The sequence below is a fragment of the Lacerta agilis genome, chromosome 2 (assembly GCF_009819535.1).
Source record: "Lacerta agilis isolate rLacAgi1 chromosome 2, rLacAgi1.pri, whole genome shotgun sequence".
Lineage (NCBI taxonomy): Eukaryota > Metazoa > Chordata > Lepidosauria > Squamata > Lacertidae > Lacerta > Lacerta agilis.
The window spans coordinates 79,184,123-79,201,651 of NC_046313.1; the positions used below are offsets into that span (position 1 = coordinate 79,184,123).

At 40.8% G+C, this 17,529-nt stretch overlaps 1 protein-coding gene across 7 annotated transcripts in view; it reads left to right on the forward strand.

The window, feature by feature from the left end:
* The first annotated feature begins 1,324 nt into the window (after nt 1–1,324).
* CCDC66 (coiled-coil domain containing 66) overlaps nt 1,325–17,529 on the forward strand; it is a 41,501-nt gene continuing 25,296 nt past the window's right edge. For 2 of the 7 annotated variants that reach the window (XM_033140953.1, XM_033140955.1), the window contains exons 1-13: nt 1,328–1,522; nt 4,355–4,419; nt 5,393–5,418; nt 5,885–6,326; nt 7,567–7,732; nt 10,031–10,134; nt 11,306–11,421; nt 11,832–12,005; nt 12,905–13,036; nt 14,175–14,413; nt 15,399–15,483; nt 16,423–16,584; nt 17,102–17,249. In XM_033140953.1, the coding sequence (XP_032996844.1) occupies nt 1,485–1,522; nt 4,355–4,419; nt 5,393–5,418; nt 5,885–6,326; nt 7,567–7,732; nt 10,031–10,134; nt 11,306–11,421; nt 11,832–12,005; nt 12,905–13,036; nt 14,175–14,413; nt 15,399–15,483; nt 16,423–16,584; nt 17,102–17,249 (1,897 nt within the window). In that variant the 5' untranslated portion in view covers nt 1,328–1,484. Of the gene's footprint in view, nt 1,523–4,354; nt 4,420–5,392; nt 5,419–5,884; nt 6,327–7,566; nt 7,733–10,030; nt 10,135–11,305; nt 11,422–11,831; nt 12,006–12,904; nt 13,037–14,174; nt 14,414–15,398; nt 15,484–16,422; nt 16,585–17,101; nt 17,250–17,529 lie in introns of those variants that run through there. The other 5 variants (XM_033140952.1, XM_033140948.1, XM_033140950.1 and 2 more) reach the window with 5 other exon arrangements.

Genomic DNA, 17,529 nt, shown 5'->3' on the forward strand with positions numbered 1-17,529 from the left:
GAGACCATCTTGTTTTAATTGTGCCTTTTACAAGCAGGATTGTTAGGTTTTTCTATGTTTTTTCTTTGAAGCTGGTTTTAATGTGTGTTTGTTTATATATTGCAAATTGCTTTGAATTGCCTTGGTTTTAAAACAGCAACCAATAAATTTAAAAGTAATAAATAAGAGCTGCTAGCACCCGTTTCCTTCTCTTCCATCCTCTGATACAGCAACCTGCAGGGCTGCCAGGTGACAGTTGATGGTGGGAGAAACCTGGCTAGAGTATGGTGGGCCTGTATCCTTTCTCTTCCTTCCTGTGATGCATCCTGATATATAATGCTTGCTAATGGAAGGAAGCACCTGGTTTCATAGCAGAGCTGGTGGTGGCTTCAGGCCCTGGTGGTGGTTGAGAAGATACAATGCTGTGACAAAAAAAGTAAGCGTGGCTCTGGATAATGTTCAAACCTCTGAGTGTGCTACGGGTAGCAGGGTTTGTTTACTTTTGCCAATTTACAGAATCAACTAACCATACTCTTTATTTTTAATAAATTGCTATTTTGTTTTCTGCATAATTTCCACATACACCTTTGCTCAACTTTCCCATAGCCTCTTTCAGCAGTCCCAATTACTTGTTTGTGGGAACTTGGGAGTACACTTGTAGAAAGAGCATTTTGCATCTTTTCTAAACGTATTTTATAAAAGGTGCTACTTGCACAATGCATTTTGAATTCCAAGTGGTGATGTAAGGTGGGGGGGGACCTTTAGGGGTAACAACAGAGATTTATCAGAGAAGCTGTGCTGAACCACTTAACCGTTTAACATGCACAAAAGTGCCCAATACAGCCATGACAATCATGATACAGTAGTAGTAATTTTTTGTCAAGTTAGGCTTCGTTCCTGATTCTATTATTTCAGTCCTCGGCACCACTGGCAACTAAACATTTTCAAGACGTTGCCTAGAACCAGAAGAGACGTGATTTGTCGTTATTTATTTATATGCATCTGAGGGAAAGACTGGTCGCAAGCAACCCTCTGGAGCACAACATGACTCGCCGAGAGGAGCGAAATGGTGCCAGGTCACCGTTGGGAGGAACGTTCGGCCCCGCCAAGGAGGGGGAGGGAGAGACACGCGCGCCTCCTAACGGCTTATTGCTGTCTCCGCCTCCCCTTCGACGCGCCAAGAGCGTCGGGAGCGCCACTCGAGAGCGGGAGGGAAAGCGGGCGAAAAGGAGGGGAGGAGAAGAAGCCCTCAAGATTCGGCCGGACTCCAACTCCCACAATGCCTCGCAGCCAGGCAGCGCGACCCGCTGAGTGTGAGCACAGCTCATTGGCGAGAAGTCCGCAGCGGCCCTGGCCCTATCAGCTCCCCTCTCATTGTGCGGTAGCAGCAACCGACGTACACACATTAAGCAGGGATCAGCCCAGGTTCAGCATCCCCGAGGGGCTGCTCTGTGCGCTTCCTCCCCCTGCCGCCCTGCTGCTGAGTCGCTCCTGGGTTTCTGTGCATGCCGTACAGAGCGGAGGAAAGAGCCATGAATCTGGGGTAAGAAGAGCCCTCTTCTTCTTGCGCTGGCTGGGTGGGTGGGTCGGTGGGTGGCTGGCAGTCGCGTGTGTCATGTACGTGGCTCCCTCATTGTGGTCACCACGGAGAGACTTCCTTTTGAACCTCTCGAGGGGGGGCACGAGGCACAATCCCCGGACGTCAGAACCTGAACCCTCCCACCCATGAAATAACCGACGAGGTTATTCAGCCGCCAGTTACTGCGAGCACACCTGGACAAAGGATGGGTGTTGTAGGAGCTTCAGGATCTCCTGCTTTGTGTCCGGGTTGCCTTCCAACTCCCCCAGCACACGCGATTCTCTCCCTTACACACACACACACACACACACACACACACAGGCGCGTGTCTTTTAAAGCGCCCACCTCTAAAGACCTAAAGTTTAACACTCATTTGCTATAAAAACCAGCTAGGATGTAGGGATGGCCACCAGGTCGGGTGGCTTTAAAAGGGGATTACACAAATTAACGGAGGATAAAGCTGCCAATGGTTACTAGCCATGATGGCGGTATTTTACCTCCACTGTAGGAGGCAAATTGCCTCTGAATTCCACTTTTTTTGAATTGCAAGTGGGGATACATCCTATATCCTTCTAAATGCGTTTGTGGGGAAGGGTGGTTATTGCTTTGTTTTGTTTATTTTTCTGTTTATATTGTTTCTTTTTTGTTCTTATCTTGTATTTTTATACTGTGAACTACCCTGAGCTCCTCAGATGAATGGTGGTATAATACTACTACTGTACTACTACTACTAATTGTAATTGTGTAATTGTTTTATCTCTGGTGATGTTGTTGCCGATTTTTCTCTGTTTGGATTTATGATTTTCTGTGCTGCTGGCTTTTGCCGTAATAAAACTGACTGACTGACTACTACTACTAATAATAATGTGCTCAGGTTCTGCTTGCAAACTTCCCATGTTTGTCCATGGTGGACTACATGGGGACTTTGACCTGATGCAGCAGGCTTTTTTATGTTTCACTACCCCCAACCTAACACAGCTAGATATCCCAGAGGCCATTAAAATAAATCTATTTAGATATGCCTAATACCCGTGCTGGATTTTGGCTGTTATGTGTAAGGTTGCCAACTTGGGAACTGGTGAGCAGCAGTTAATGGAGGAAAACCTTCAGTCATTGATGGCCCAAGCCGTACACATCTGACATCACACCTAACATCAGGTGTGGGGCAGGTAACACTACAGCAGCAGGGAACAACCAGGAGCATTAGAGTGTGCTCAGAATTGTTCCTCCTTTTAAATATGGCACCAAATGTAGACCGTTGAATAATCAGCTCCACTTGGAGCTCCCAACTGATGCAGGTTCCAAAGTGGAGCAAATAGCAGTTGCAAATGAGACTTGCATTCATCCCTGAATTCATATTCAATGCTGACTACAAGCCTGCAGCTGACCAGAGTTACCAAGTGGAGGTCATTGCTGCTGCAAGTGGTGCTTGGATCTTCCTTTGCCAGCACAGTTTGAATCCAAGGAAGAAATAAAAGAATAGGGAGCACACTCCCATTATTTCCTTTGACGTTACCTCATCTGACTTCATGGTAATGTTGGGTGATTTACTGGTTGGTGGCTCTGCCCATCTGTCAAAATGGTCCATGAGGTGGGGGTGGGAAGAAGAGTTTGAATTTGATACTCCGCTTTATCACTACCCTAAGGAGTCTCAAAGCGGCTCACAATCTCCTTTCCCTTCTCCACAACAAACACTCTGTGAGGTGAGTGAGGCTGAGAGACTTCAGAGAAGTGTGGCTAGTCCAAGGTCACCCAGCAGCTGCATGTGGAGGTGCAGGGAATCGAACCCAGTTCAGCAGATTACAAGTCCACTGCTCTTAACCACTATACCACAACTGGGGAGTTCAGGTTGCAGCCCCTCTTTTCTATTATAATCTGGTTTCATGCCTGGTTTAGGGATGGTCACCCTGGTGGATGAGTTATGCTGGGAAATGGATTGGAGCTACAACCAGTGGGTTTCTTTACCACTGAACATGATGTCCTTTATTTTCAGTATTTCTAAGCAGCCTTTCAAGACTAGCCCTACCAAGCTGGCTTACATATAACATATAATTTTTTCTAATAAAATTTAAAACATAAAAAACAAGTTGCAGAATTTAAATAAGTAAGCCAGCAACTTAAGTGGGGTTATGTTCCATGGATTGTGCCTAAAGCCAAAATAATGTATAGTCAATACACATTGGGTTCAGTGGCAGTTGGGATTCCCAAAGTTTTTTCCCCCAGACACCCACCCGCTTTCTGCTCCCTATTTATTTTCACCACATGCATAAAGCTGAATGTGCACATCTTAAATGTGTGTAAGTTGTGGATTTACTGTATACAATTCAGTAAATGCCCAATAAATCCTCTGGAAACAGACTTTGGAACAAAACTTTTCAATTAAAAGTGAAGGAAAACAGATGAGCCGTCTCAAAACTTGTGCCAGGAAGGGAATATCATAGAGCCCCCCTGTAAAAGTTCTCACCCTCTGACCTGGTTGACTTGGCTGGGCCTAGAATGCATGACGTTACAGTGGCTACAGTAGTCTCAGATGGTGGTGCTGTGTTGGAGGGGGTTTCCTGTGCTACTCCATGTGCCCACATTTGCTTATAAGGTGCATCAAGTTTCCATCTTCTCCCTTTTGCTCTTTAATGGCAGTGTTTCGTTTGATGGCAGTGTTTATATCTTTACTGTTGTGACAATATTTAAATTGGAAATGGGTGTCATTGGTTCATGATTACTGTTTAAAAATTATGCTCTGTCTTTCCCCATCAAAATTGCAATTATAGACACGTTTTACTTTCTTTTATATTACAGGGATGGTTTAAAGCTTGAAACTGAAATACTGGATGGAAAACCTAGACTGATAGTGGCACCTTGTGGTATGATTACTTCTATGTATAATGGTCAATATTAAGATTTACTACAGTCTTTGTATAGACAAAATGAATTTCATAACAGACTTTTAAATACATGTGTGAGATATGTTCTATTCGAACCACAAACTACTGTGGTTTGATTACACCAGCACATAGGCCTTGTGAAGACACTGGCCACAATCCACAGAACACAACAGGTGCAGTTCTCAGGTAGTGACTATAGTTCAATGGTAGAGTATGTGCTTTGTGCGCAGAAGCTCCCAGGTTCAGTCCCTAGCATTTCCAGTTAAAAGAATTGTATAGCAGGCTTTATGTCTGAAACTGAAGAGCAGTGCCCGTCAAGATTAGACAACTCTGGCCTAGGCGGACTAACAGTCACACATAGTATTGTTGGCATCCATTTGTCTCAGGAGACAATGGAGGAGTGCACCTTTGGGGGGTGAAGTAAAACTGTTGCAAGATTGCAGTGCCTATTGTGGCTGTAGAGACCAGTATTCACCAGTATTTGGATTTATTTATTTATTTTAAAAAAAATGTAGGTCGCTTTGTGATTTTTTTTAAAAAAAAATGAGAGACAAATAAATATAATAAATAAAGTAATAATTAATTTGGGTGTACAGGAATTTTACAAAAGTGTTAAGATTACAGTCCTTCATAGTTATTGAGAATAAGCGTGAGTTAACCAATTCTGGCTTATTTTCCTGGTTTGTTAGCTGGCATTAAGCCAGATTTCTCTGGCTCGGACATGACTGGGACTCTGGTTTAATGTAGCTTAATGCTTAAGTTAGAGCACAAAAGTAAGAGGAGGAGGGGACAAATGAGCAGTGGAGCACTTCATCTAGTGCTTGTTCTCTTTGCACATAAGGGGTTTAGCCACACTGCCACTGATATTTTTTCCAGCTGATATCATTTCCCCTGTTATAAGCTGACATTGTCCTAGACCTTGTTCTCATTCTTATGTATTTTTCTTTCACAGTGAGTAAATCCAAACCAAGTGTAAAGGTAAGTTTTCTTAAAAGTGTACTTTTTCTTTTGCGTAAGCTGATTTTGCATTCCCTATGTAAAGTCAGTCTCTAATGTCATATCACAAACTGCTTTTGACAGCCCCTCCAGTTGCGTGAATTGGATGGTTTTTTGGAAACCCCCAATTAAAGCCCTCTTGGGCATGCAGAATTACTTGTAAGTTTCGTTGGGCTCTGGTCAAATGGCCTTTAAATTAGTTCACATGATAGCATTTATTTTAGTATTGAGGTGAGAAAAACAGATTAAAGAAATTTCTGCTAGAACCTCTTGTGTTTCTCCAGTACAGCCTTCTTTGAAATAGTCTGTAATTCTAAAATTAATTTTTCAAGAGCAGACCTACTTCCTTGGCTGGAACAACTAAAAACCATTTCATTAGCATGGCTTAGGAAAGCAGTTTCAGTTTTGGGAGGATATTCTAATAAGCTTATTATTGTTGTCTTAACAGATGTGTAATAAAAACAAAACATTTAAACATGCTTTGAGAACAAAACAGAATGGGCATATTCTGAAATCATTGCACACTTCCTGTGAAAAGAGTGAATGTTTTACGAAACAGAAAGTGGGATCAAGACTGTCCCTGACAAAAGATGGGAAAAATAGTGAAACTTTGATATCTACTAAGGATTCATCCAAAGAACCTTGCAATAAAGACAACACTTTTATCACTCAAAAAGACAACACAACTGCAAAGCCAGGTAACACCAGAATTTCAATTAAGAAACCTCCGGAATCAAACAAGAAGCTCAAAAAACATCCTGTTTCTGTCGAGGAGCTAAGGGACAATTTGGTATGTTTAACACAGCAGCAGCTTGAACAGATTTTGTTGGCTGTAAAAGAAGCAACTACAGGAACCTCTCAGCTTCAGGATGAAAAGAAGGAAAAAAGAAGTAAGATATTTATTTTCTACACAGAACCAAATTATTTTCTGATTACTTTAAAATAAGCCTGATGCTTGGAAAGTAATGACATGCTTACATCAAAATAAAATGATCAAATAAGCCACTGTTGGATTAAAAAGTGGAAAATTATTTTATTGTTGAATGGCTTTTCAGTGGTTCTCATATCCATATTATTTATTTAGTGAAATATATGGTCCATTGTTTGGGATTAGGAAAGAAGTCGTGTTTCATTTAAATTTAGATCTTAATGCAGTTTGATTTTTATTGTGATGTCCTCCTAAAGGTCTGATATCGAATACTGTATTATCTAATTTGTACTGTAATTATTCATAATATAGTAGAGACTGGTTTTCAGAAGTTATTTGCATTTATCTGAATTCATTTTGGTGTAAACTTTTAAAAAATATTGCTCTTATTTCTGTGAATCTCTAATTGCTATAAAATAGGTCTTTCCCAACCAAGTTAAATCATGAAAGTTCTCAGTACCAACTAATATACCTTGTGCTTCCTACCTTACCAGATTCTGACTGACACAAAATTTTGCTAGGTTGGAGAAAGGTCTGAAAATGCATTCTTACAATACAGTCAAATTACTGTCTAATCAGCTGTATTTCCCATGTGTTAAGTGGGACTTATTCCCAAGTAAGTGGCTCTAGGTTTGCAACTAGCCATTCATAGGGCTTAATGGTACTTTACACTTGTGATGAAAATAGTATCTAGTTTATATTTGTGCCTGCTTTCAACTTCAGAGCTGGTCCATATTTTGCAGGCTTTCCTGCAATAATCTACACCATTAAATGGGAAGGATTAGGTCCCTGCCTCTGTTTTTATGTGCCGTTCACAATAGATGGCAATGTAATGTACTTGAATTTTTCCATTTTTCTGAATTTAAATTCAGGATTTTTTTCTGAATTTTTCTGAATTTAAATTCAGAGTTTAAAAAGCAACTGAGTTGTTTCACAGGCATAAGTATGCTGAATATTCCAAAAACACATTAATGCACCAGTGTTTCATTTACAAGTAAAATATGGTTAGAAGTCCTGGCATCAGTTTCATCAGAAAAGGGATTTAAGGATATATCCATTAAGTAAAAACAGCAACATTGGGTGTAACACTAAATGTATTTTAGCTGACTTTTAATAGTTTCTGAAAGGGTTGTACATAGGATAGGAAATAAGGACAAAATCTACCACAGCATTAATTTTCAATGGTACTTTTTCTTTTCCAGTAACAAGCACTGCAGATAGCAACATTCCTGCTGATCAGACCACAGAAGAAAACATAATGGGATTACTCCAAAAGGCTGGTGAAGTTCCATCTGTTCCAAGTGAACATAGTTTCATTTCAAACAAAAACCAAGGAATATCCAAGCAGGCCGAACAGAAAGCTATCGCGTATGTAGGTCTTTTAAACTCAAATTCAGATTATTTTTAAAAAAATTAATAATATGAATGCTTTGAAAAAAGAATGCTTCATGATGTACAGTGGATAGACCCTTTCACACAGCATAATACCATATTGGCCCAAATATAAGCCACACTTTCCCCCCAAATTCTGACCGTGAAAAGTTTAAGTGCGGCTTATATTCACAACTTTATGGTATGCAGCCAGGAGTGCGAGTCCAACAGCACCAGGAGCACAGTGAAGCAGCGCCCGCCCCACGTGTACTCCCCTGTTCTCTACCCCAAGGCCGGGAAGGGAGAGAGTGAGGAAGGGGAAAGGCTGCTGGCAACACAGCACAGCTCCCCCCTGCCCATTATGCAGCCAGCAGCAGTGAGGAATGGAGCGGCTTATATTTGGGTATTTTTCTTTTTTTTTTCATTTCCCCCCTCCAATTTTAAAGGTGCAGCTTATATTCGGGCCAATACGGTATATAGCACCCAGCCCTATAGAATGATACAGGAATACTTGCATGAAATCCTATGGGGCTTTGCCATCTAACTCGTGCTAACAGAAGCCAGTGCAAGGATGCCCACTAGTGCAATGGGAGTTTCTCCCATCTCCTCCCCAAATCTACTGAGGAAGGTTGGGCAAACACCCTAAACAGCATGCAGGGAGAGGAGAGGGGAGAGCATTCTGTCGGGCAAGCAGAAATGCTTGTGCTGATAGAATGATCTCCTTAGCGCTATGTTGAACACAATCCTATATCTCAAACTATACATACTGGTCACTTGAACACTACATATGATCAGATGCTCTTGGACGCAGTTATTGAGGATATTATGCAAATGAACATAGACACTAGTTTCATTTAGTCCTTTATTTTTTAGTCAAATATTTACAGTGCAATGCCAATCATTTGTACACGGACATAAGTCCTATTGAATTCAGTTGGGCGTATTCAGAGGTAAATGGGATTAGGAATGCAGCCTTAGTCTGTTTCTTTAGTGGGGAATTACTACGCAAGTACAGTGGTGCCTCGCAAGATGAAATTAATTTGTTGCGCAAGACTTTTCGTCTTGCGGAAATTTCGTCTTGCGAGGCACCGTTTCCCATAGGAACGCATTAAAATTTAATTAATGCGTTCCTATGGGGGGGGGAAAGTCCGGGGGCCCCTCCCGACTGGCACCGGAGCCACGCCGCGACGCGTTTTAAAGCTGCAGCGAGTGAACAGCAGCACAGCTGTTCGCTCGTTGCAGCCTTAAAACGCAGCGCGGCAAGGCTCCAGTGGGGAGAGGCGGCGTCAGATCATGCCCGGCCATCCAAAATGGCGGGCGCGATCCCACTCCGCCCCCCCCGCACCGGAGCCGCGCCATGCCGCGTTTTAAAGCTGCAGGGAGCGAACAGTAGCATTGCTGTTCGCTCTGTTGCAGCCTTAAAACGCGGCGCCGTGCCATACAGGGACCTGTAAAGGCTTACCCTTTGGCTCTGGTCGGGAGGGGTGTTGTCCATCACGTCCATTTTGGATGGCCGGGCGCGATCCGACGCCGCCTCTCCCCACCGGAGCCTCGCTGCGCTGCGTTTTAAGGCTGCAACGAGCGAACAGCTGTGCTGCTGTTCGCTTGCTGCAGCTTTAAAACGCGGCGCGGCGAGGCTCCGGTGCTTACAGTGGTATCTCGCCAGACGAATTCGTCTTGCGAAAAAGAGCCATAGACTAATTCGTCTCGCGAGTCAACTAAAAACTCGCAAAACCCTTTCGTTTTGCGAGTTTTCCGTTGTGCGAGGCATTCGTCTTGCGGGGTACCACTGTAGCTAGTCAATAAGATATTTTATATACCCTGTACCCAGTTGGAAGTGTTGTAAGGATTATATCAATGTGAACCTGTCTGGAGTCTCCCAGCTCTGATTCTATCATTCTCAAAGGGTTGGATTCAGACTTCACCTTCCAGGAGGGCTTTTCATGCAGTGGAGAGATTCTACAGCGGGAACTAACTTTAACCATTTCCTCTCTCCTCAACATTCTGGAACAGGGTGGGAGGTGGTGCTAAGTACTGCTAGGCTGGGTGAGGCTGGTGGGGAGAATCAGAAAAAGTAGCCTCATCCCCACTTCCAGCTGGAGAGCAAAATCTAGAGTCAACCCAATATGATTAGCAGTTTCTTTAATAATAAATAAATAAATAAATTATTTGTACCCCGCCCATCCGGCTGGGTTTCCCCAGCCACTCTGGGTGGCTCCCAACAAATACTAAATTGCATTAAAATGTCACACAAGTAAATAACTGAGCTTTAAAACCTTTTTTTATTTTCTTCAGCAGGAATTCGTGGAAACCAGCTGATATATTTAGTGCTTTGGGAGAAAGAGAAAGGGACAAAACCTTATTGGATGCGAAGAAGTCTCAGTGGAAGAAGGAACTAGGTACAGTGTAATTAACTGCATTTCTATAGTGTACAATTAATTGTTAAACAGCCACCTCATTTTACAAATAGATATTGTTGCTGTAGTTAACTGTATACAAGGGAGTGGAATATGATCAATCTACAAGCCAAGCTTTATAGGGTAGTGGTGTTTTTTGTGTTATTAATGCAATATTTAAAGTAAAGGATCTTGACGTTTAAACATTTTCATTTCTCCCCACTTAGTTGTATGTGTCAAGCAAATAAAAATAACTTACCTAAAATATATGCAATTTTTATAAGCCTTTATACTGATGTAACTACAAGACTGAACCGCAGTGACTGTTTAAATTTTCACTTATGGCCATATTAGATGCGACGCCATTCAGTCAGTTAGTGTGAATGCTTTGTTTAGAAGTAAATTGCAAGTTCCAAAGGCAACTTTACTCCAGTGCAAATGGAAGGCGTGGAAGGACTAAACTGGAAGGTAGGGGAGGTAGGCAATTGTTGGTGCTTCCCCCAGCAGCCTGTCTCCTCTAGAGGGTTGGTTCCCCCAGCAGCCTAAATCTCCTCTAGAGGGTTGGGACCCACAGAGCAGATTATTTTTTGAGGGGAGGGGGATGAGATACTCCAGGAAGGAAGAGATAATTGAAAATTTCACCCCTCTCTGTTCTGCTGATGCATTCTCCCTTGTTTTCAGATGGTCACATTTGGTTACCACTCTGTATTTTTTTAAAAGCTTCTTATTTCTGCTTTTGGCAATGTGGTTATTTGTATTTAGTGGCTGTGTTTGCACATTGTAATAAACCATGATTTAGCATGACAGGAATAAGCCTAGGCGAGGCATGCATTTATGCACTACTCCTCCCCTCCCCTGGTGCACCTGCAAGGAGCTTGGAAACTTTTCTTTCTGCTTTTGATTAATTGTAGCTAGTCATGTCATCCAAACCTAACAAACTGGTTAATCTTAACTGGTTTGTTTAGAACCAGCACCACATAAAGCTACATTGCAGTTAGCAAAAAACAAAGCAAAACACAGAAACAAAAGCTTTCAATCTCTGTGCTGCCATGACAGAGAGGGAGGACTGATCCTGGCCCAGGCTTATTCCTGCCAGATCCACTGTCACAATGGATATTATGACATCCAGAATGAGCCAGAGAGACATTACACTGATTATTTCTCTCATTTAAAGATGAACAGATAGCTTTCAAGAAGAAACTGAAAGAAACTTTGGAAGCAGAGTCCAAATATCACCTGAGGCAGAAAATGGATACAGTAAGCTGTTTCGACAAGGGGAAAATGACTCGGGTAGAAATAAACAAACCATTTTGTTCAATGCAATAAACGTTGCTTATATTTTTGCTAATATTGTAATTCCATCTTGTGCTGTTTTCTAAAATATATGCCTGCCTTTTTGTGTTTAGTTGTACACACTGATACATCTTTAGAGAATAGGCAAATAATTTGGAGGTTCCATGTCCTATTTCAAATATCTTTGCAGGACCATCTTTAAAAAATTTCTCTCCCTTTATGAAGTTCTCTTGCAAAGGCATTTAGAATTAATTGTAATGCCTAATGCACAGTGGTGGTGATGGGTGTGTGTGTATTTTTTAACTGGACAAAATTGCATAATATATAATTGCTTGAAACATGTTTACATTTTAACACCAACGGGAAAAAGCAGTTCATTTGAAGTCACCAAGATACTTTGTTTGTAGTTGGCATTTTCAGATGACTTCAGTGCTGCAACGGAAGATACCCACATTTGTAGAACTTTGACCACTGAGCCTAGTGAAACTTCACCCAGTGTTTCAAGTGGCCAAACTGGACAGTTTTCTAGTTTCAGTTCTCCTGATTTACCAGCTGCTATTCGAACAGCATTTGTGTTAGGGGTAAGAATTTATTTGCATGCAGTGTTTCACATTTTTAAACCCTAAACTTTGGACAGTGCATTTCTCTGCTTTTCGAATGTGGCTTTCATGAGTTTGGTTGAGTAGGCATCATTCAAAGGTGCCTTAAGTAGCATTAGGACACTGGTAGAATTATTTAACCTTCTTAGGATTGGAAGTAGAATCTAACATGTCAGATCAGACTCTTGAGGGGTTGCCTGCCGTCCTTTTGTCATAGGCTATTCTGAATTGGGAAATGTTATCTCTCCAGTGTGGTAGAATGTTAGATGTGTGGAGGCTGAAGTTGGCTTCATTTTAATAACCATCAAGACAGTACTAGTATTATTTTACTCAAAAGTATATTTAAGAAAGATGTCATTTATTCTAGTTACGTAAAAGGACATGAAATGCTATGCTGGGATCCATTTTATAAAACAAGCTTGACTTAACTTTTATAAGGAAATTGTTGTGGGACAACTGTGTTCCCTTTACTTTGTCTGCATTTCCAGAAAAGAAGATAACACACTAACCAAATACTACTTTTAAAATTTATTGTGAGCCAGGAAATTGCTTATGGATTTTAGCTGTTTCTTAAGGACAGAATCACGTGTGATGTGCATCCAGTAAAATGCAGCCCATAGAAATCTGGTCTCCCTCTAGTGTTGGGGCCCCCATATGCACTATAAATAGTGCCAATAAGCAGAACTTATACAGCTGTTTAAAATTGCATGGTAATGATGTGATCGAGATCCAGTTTTAAAATAGTTGCTCTGATTATTCAAACACATTCCTGTACATACCTGTACAGAGTGTCCTACTTTTATAGTATAAAGCCTAAATATTAATCAAATGGATTAATCTGAGAGTAAATGGAAGTAAAAGATGTTGCCTTTTTCTTTTAGGAAGCGACACCAGTAGAGCATCCTTTTAGTGCTGTAAAACGCGAGCAGCAGAAGAAGTGGCTTGAAGAACTTGATAAACAAAAAGAAGCTGACAGACTACGAAAACTTGAAGAAAAGTGTAATTTATCCAAGGTAGCTGTGGTCTATGAAGGATAATAATTTGAAATGAGAAATGGTTTATGTCGTCCATGTCTTTCACTCTGGCCCAGTTAAAAAAATTACCCAGAGAATGGAGAATTCCATGAGTGAGGCCATCAAGTATATAATGAGTTGGCTACATGATATCAGAGCTGGGAGAGCAAAGGAGGGAGTAGTATGTACTCATTTTTTTAATAGCTGTGATATATCTCCAGTGCTCTCTGCAAGGAGCTGGAGAAATACGCTGTTGGATGGTTGTGTATGCCAGGCATAGGCAAACTCCGGCCCTCCCTAACCACTGGTCCTGTTAGCTAGGGATGATGGGAATTGTAGTCCCAAACATCTGGAGGGTTGGAGTTTGCCTATGCCTGGTACAAAACTATGCACATTTAAAAGTTCTACTGAACAGAAAGGGACCTAGTGCCAAGTAACTTGCAGCCCAATGCCCAGCAAGTTTTTAGAAATGTTTTTAGAAATTACAATGGGAAAGCACAAGGGCAATGCTAAGTAGTGTTGAGTATTCATAACCCCATTAATCTCTGTGGGATTGGCTGCTAAGCATTCAGTAGCTTGCTGTTTAGGGCATAAACCTAATCCTATCTCTGCTGGGAGGAATAAGTTAGGATATGGCAGATTAATGGTTTAGCTGGCTGGTTCCTGCTCACCTGAGCTACGCCGCTGTAAGTTCCCTGTCCCGGCTCAGATGGGACCCAGCCAGCTAATCTGAGCCTGGTGGAATTTAAGATGGTGTAAGACCTGAAAAATGGGCATTCTGGCGGAGGAGCAGGAAGGGGGACTCACGCTGGAGCTGAACACCATTCAGCTCGGTCAGGTGACCTGGCAACCTGGAAGAACGTATACTGGCAAAAAGGGTGATGTAAGTCAAACTCTGTTTTAAAAGGTTCGTTTTCCCTCTGAGATGTGGTCAGCTCAGATGGGGGAGTACCTCACACTGTCTTAATTTAAGATGGTTTCCCATATTTTAGATAGTTTCTTTAAAATTAAAATAATAATTCTACATGCATACTTTCATGGTAAGTAATTCATACTGTTTGCTGCTTTGAGGACCTTACAGCAGAAAACCTGAGATGTGCATAAAAATGATATATATTTTTCCTTCAATTTTCTTTAGGGTGAAGAGCATGACAAGTGGACAATGCATTTTGATTCTTTCAGGAATCACGCTAATTCATTTTCACAATACCCATTAAATACAACATATAAAAAGCAGCCTGAAATTTTTCAACTTTCACCTGAACCCCAGCACCAGACTGCTTTTACACCTACAACTGCATGTCATCTTACGCCTTCAGAAGTGGAGATTTCAGGAAAGGCAATTGGAAACATTTCAGAGCCAAATCAGAAAGCCAGGTGAATCCCTCCCTTGGGTTTCCCAAATTGCTGCCAACATTTCATTAGTATAATAACTTACAATGCTGTTTGCTCTTTGGAAACTGTTCAGTACATTTGTTTTCGTTTTAGTTAGCATTCTCTATTTACGTGCTAAACTCTAGAATAATTTTCTTCAGAGGAGTTTTATTTCATTAAAAGTCAGTAAATAAAAATTTACATTAAATATTGTCACTGTAATAACAGATGTGCAGAAATGTTCTGGGTGGGTTTTTACACCGTACAATGTGTTGATACTGTTACAGGTTTTAGGTGCCAGAGTTTATGGGTGAATTACCTATAATTCTTGGATTTAGTATAAATTAGAATTAATCTAGGTTTGACTAAACTTTGCCAGACACGGAAACCCCTAGATTCAGTTTATGCTAATCATCCAGACCATCTTAGCAGAGCTATCGTGTGAGTGTGGGTCATTGGAGGCACATGGACCAATGATGGCTAGTCATTAGCTCATTAACTTTGGGCAGGACAGAAAATGGTGAAAAATAGTTAGCAGAGACAAAAGACCAGTGTTTCAGGAGAGAGGGGCAGAATTGCAGTGGGTGATGAGGTAAGCAAAGAGGGAAAAGGGTTAGTTTGGAAGCTGAAGGGGGAGCACATAGCATGAGGTGAGCTATCTGTTTTATGCTGCAGAGAGGGGCAAACACAATGTGCATGGTCCCTTGGAATCAGAGGCTGCAGCAATAGAAGGAACAGGGCCCTCTTGGGCTGTGAATGCTCTGCACTCTCTTCATCTGGGCTCACGTTCTATATATGTGTAAATAAACCAGATTTCATAAAGACACCACAGTCTCCACTGTGCCTCATTTTCCAAAAGGAAACACAGACTCTAGGTAAGAGCCTGCACCCCTGGAATCTTGCACTGCTGTGGAGACTGGGGTGTTGTGTAGCAATGTATTTACTTCAGTTACAATGTTTGTGTGTCTAAATGTTTCTTTGTTGACAGTTTCCTTCGCTCAATGACTGCTCTCCTGGATCCTGCTCAAATTGAGGAGAGAGGAAGGAGACGGCAAAAACAATTAGAACATCAGGTAGATTACTAACTTCTAATGTAGGGTTTTGTGTGTGTTTAATTTCCTCTTTTTTCTATTAACTAGAAGAAAACATTAAAACCTGACCAAAAGCATAAACTGAACAAGCAATGAGAGGAAGTGTAATGATGTAGTTGGGCTTGGATTGTAGTTAGGACCATGACAGACAGCTTCTTTTCTCTTAAACAAATCTGATTAAACAAATCTGGTGGAGAATTAATAGTATTGCTGTTGAGTTTATTTTTTAGAATGAAAAGCTTGAGGTTGCTATCATTAAAAAAAACCTTCTTAAACAATCAACCAACAAAACATTAAAAATAATTAAAACACTTTAGCATATTAAAGAAAAGAACAGCAAAGGAAATTAAACCAGTCGGAGGGGATTTTTATTTTTCTTAGAAGAAATCACTTTCAATATCTGAAACATTGTTTTATTTATTTCTTTATAGCATTTCTATCCTACCTTTCATCCCAAGGTGCAGAAAAGTTACAACATAGTGTAAAATAGACAATAATATCAAAATATATAACTTACTTAGTTTGAAAATTCATCCATTTCAAAATGCCTCTCATATCTGAAAATAAGACAAGGATATATTTTTCCTGTGTTACCCCTAAACCTTCTATTTAGCCACATGTCAAAACACTACAATATAGGTTTGAAAATGTTTCTCTGACTTTTGGAGCTCAAAAATTGGGATATCTTGCTATGTTATGATTTTAAAGCCCCTAGTCCTAGATAAACATAGTACTTTTAGTCATAATCCAGATGTAGGAATTTTTTAAAAAAGACTTATGGTAATAATACAACAAAACAGATAGAAAAATATATATTAGGAAATAATTCCAAAAAGTATAACATTTAGAGGGTTTTTTTTCCTAAATGACATTTGATCCCTAATTCCTGAGAGCGTTTTATCATCAATTTGATTTTTCTAGAAAGCCATAATGGCTCAAGTGGAGGAAAAGCAGAAGAAAAAACAACTTGAAGAGGAACAAAGAAAACAAGAAGAACAAGAAGAAGAGCGCCGACTTGCAAAAGAGCAGGAGCTAATGAAGAAGCAGTTTGAAGATGATCTGCTCAAACAAAAGCAAAAAGAGGTAGGTTTAGTATCTTCAGGTCCTTGGCAGACCCTGCTCATCCAGGCTGGCTACTGAATTCTCCTGGACAGGAAGGAGAATAAGATGGCTTTCTGTTCCCATTGCACCTTGCTTGAGCAACAAGGTCCTCCCAAGCTGTGGTTTGTTCCTATAACCTTTAATCAGTCTTAACTTCTGGCTTGCTCCGTAATCCAGCCTCTTGGCTTTTCCTTTGGTGCTGACTTGATCTTCATTGCCAACTACAGGCTTGTCCTGTGGATTCTGCTTCTCAGCTCACCTCAGATTGCTGCCCACAGCTTAGCCCTCACATGCTGAGAAACCAAGCCACCTTTGCTGTTGCTAGGTATGGTTACAAGTAAAATCTACTTCCCCCATTTCTCAGTATATAGAGATGTTCACATTCCTATTTTTAAAAAGCTCACATAATATGCAAGTCGTAGAGGTATATATATAGTTCAAGATTCTGTCTTGGTTCCTTCCTAAATGTTCTTATATGTATATTTCCTTTATCATTTAGGAGATAATGACCGTCAAAACAAATGAGCTATACCAGACAATGCAAAGAGCTCAAGAGCTGGCGCAGAAGTTAAAACAGGAACAGCGTATTAAAGATTTGGCTCAGAAGGGGCATGATATTTCCAAACTGCAGAAGAATATCGGTGGTGGTAAGTATCAGGTTTAAATGGTGAGAGTTTTACAGAGTTGATTTGTTGCTCCTTGAGAATGCCTCCCAAATAAGAATTGTTCCTTTCATGATGCTTGCTGAAAGAAGATTTTCAAAGACCCACCTTTCTATAAAGCTTTTGGCACAACCCCCTGGTTGCCATGCAGGTGGGGAACTTTTTTCAGCCTGTAAAATGCCATGCCATGTATTAGTTATTTCATTCTTGAAGTGTGGTTATTTATAATCCTTAGTTTATTGAATGAAATTGGAAGTTTTTTTCA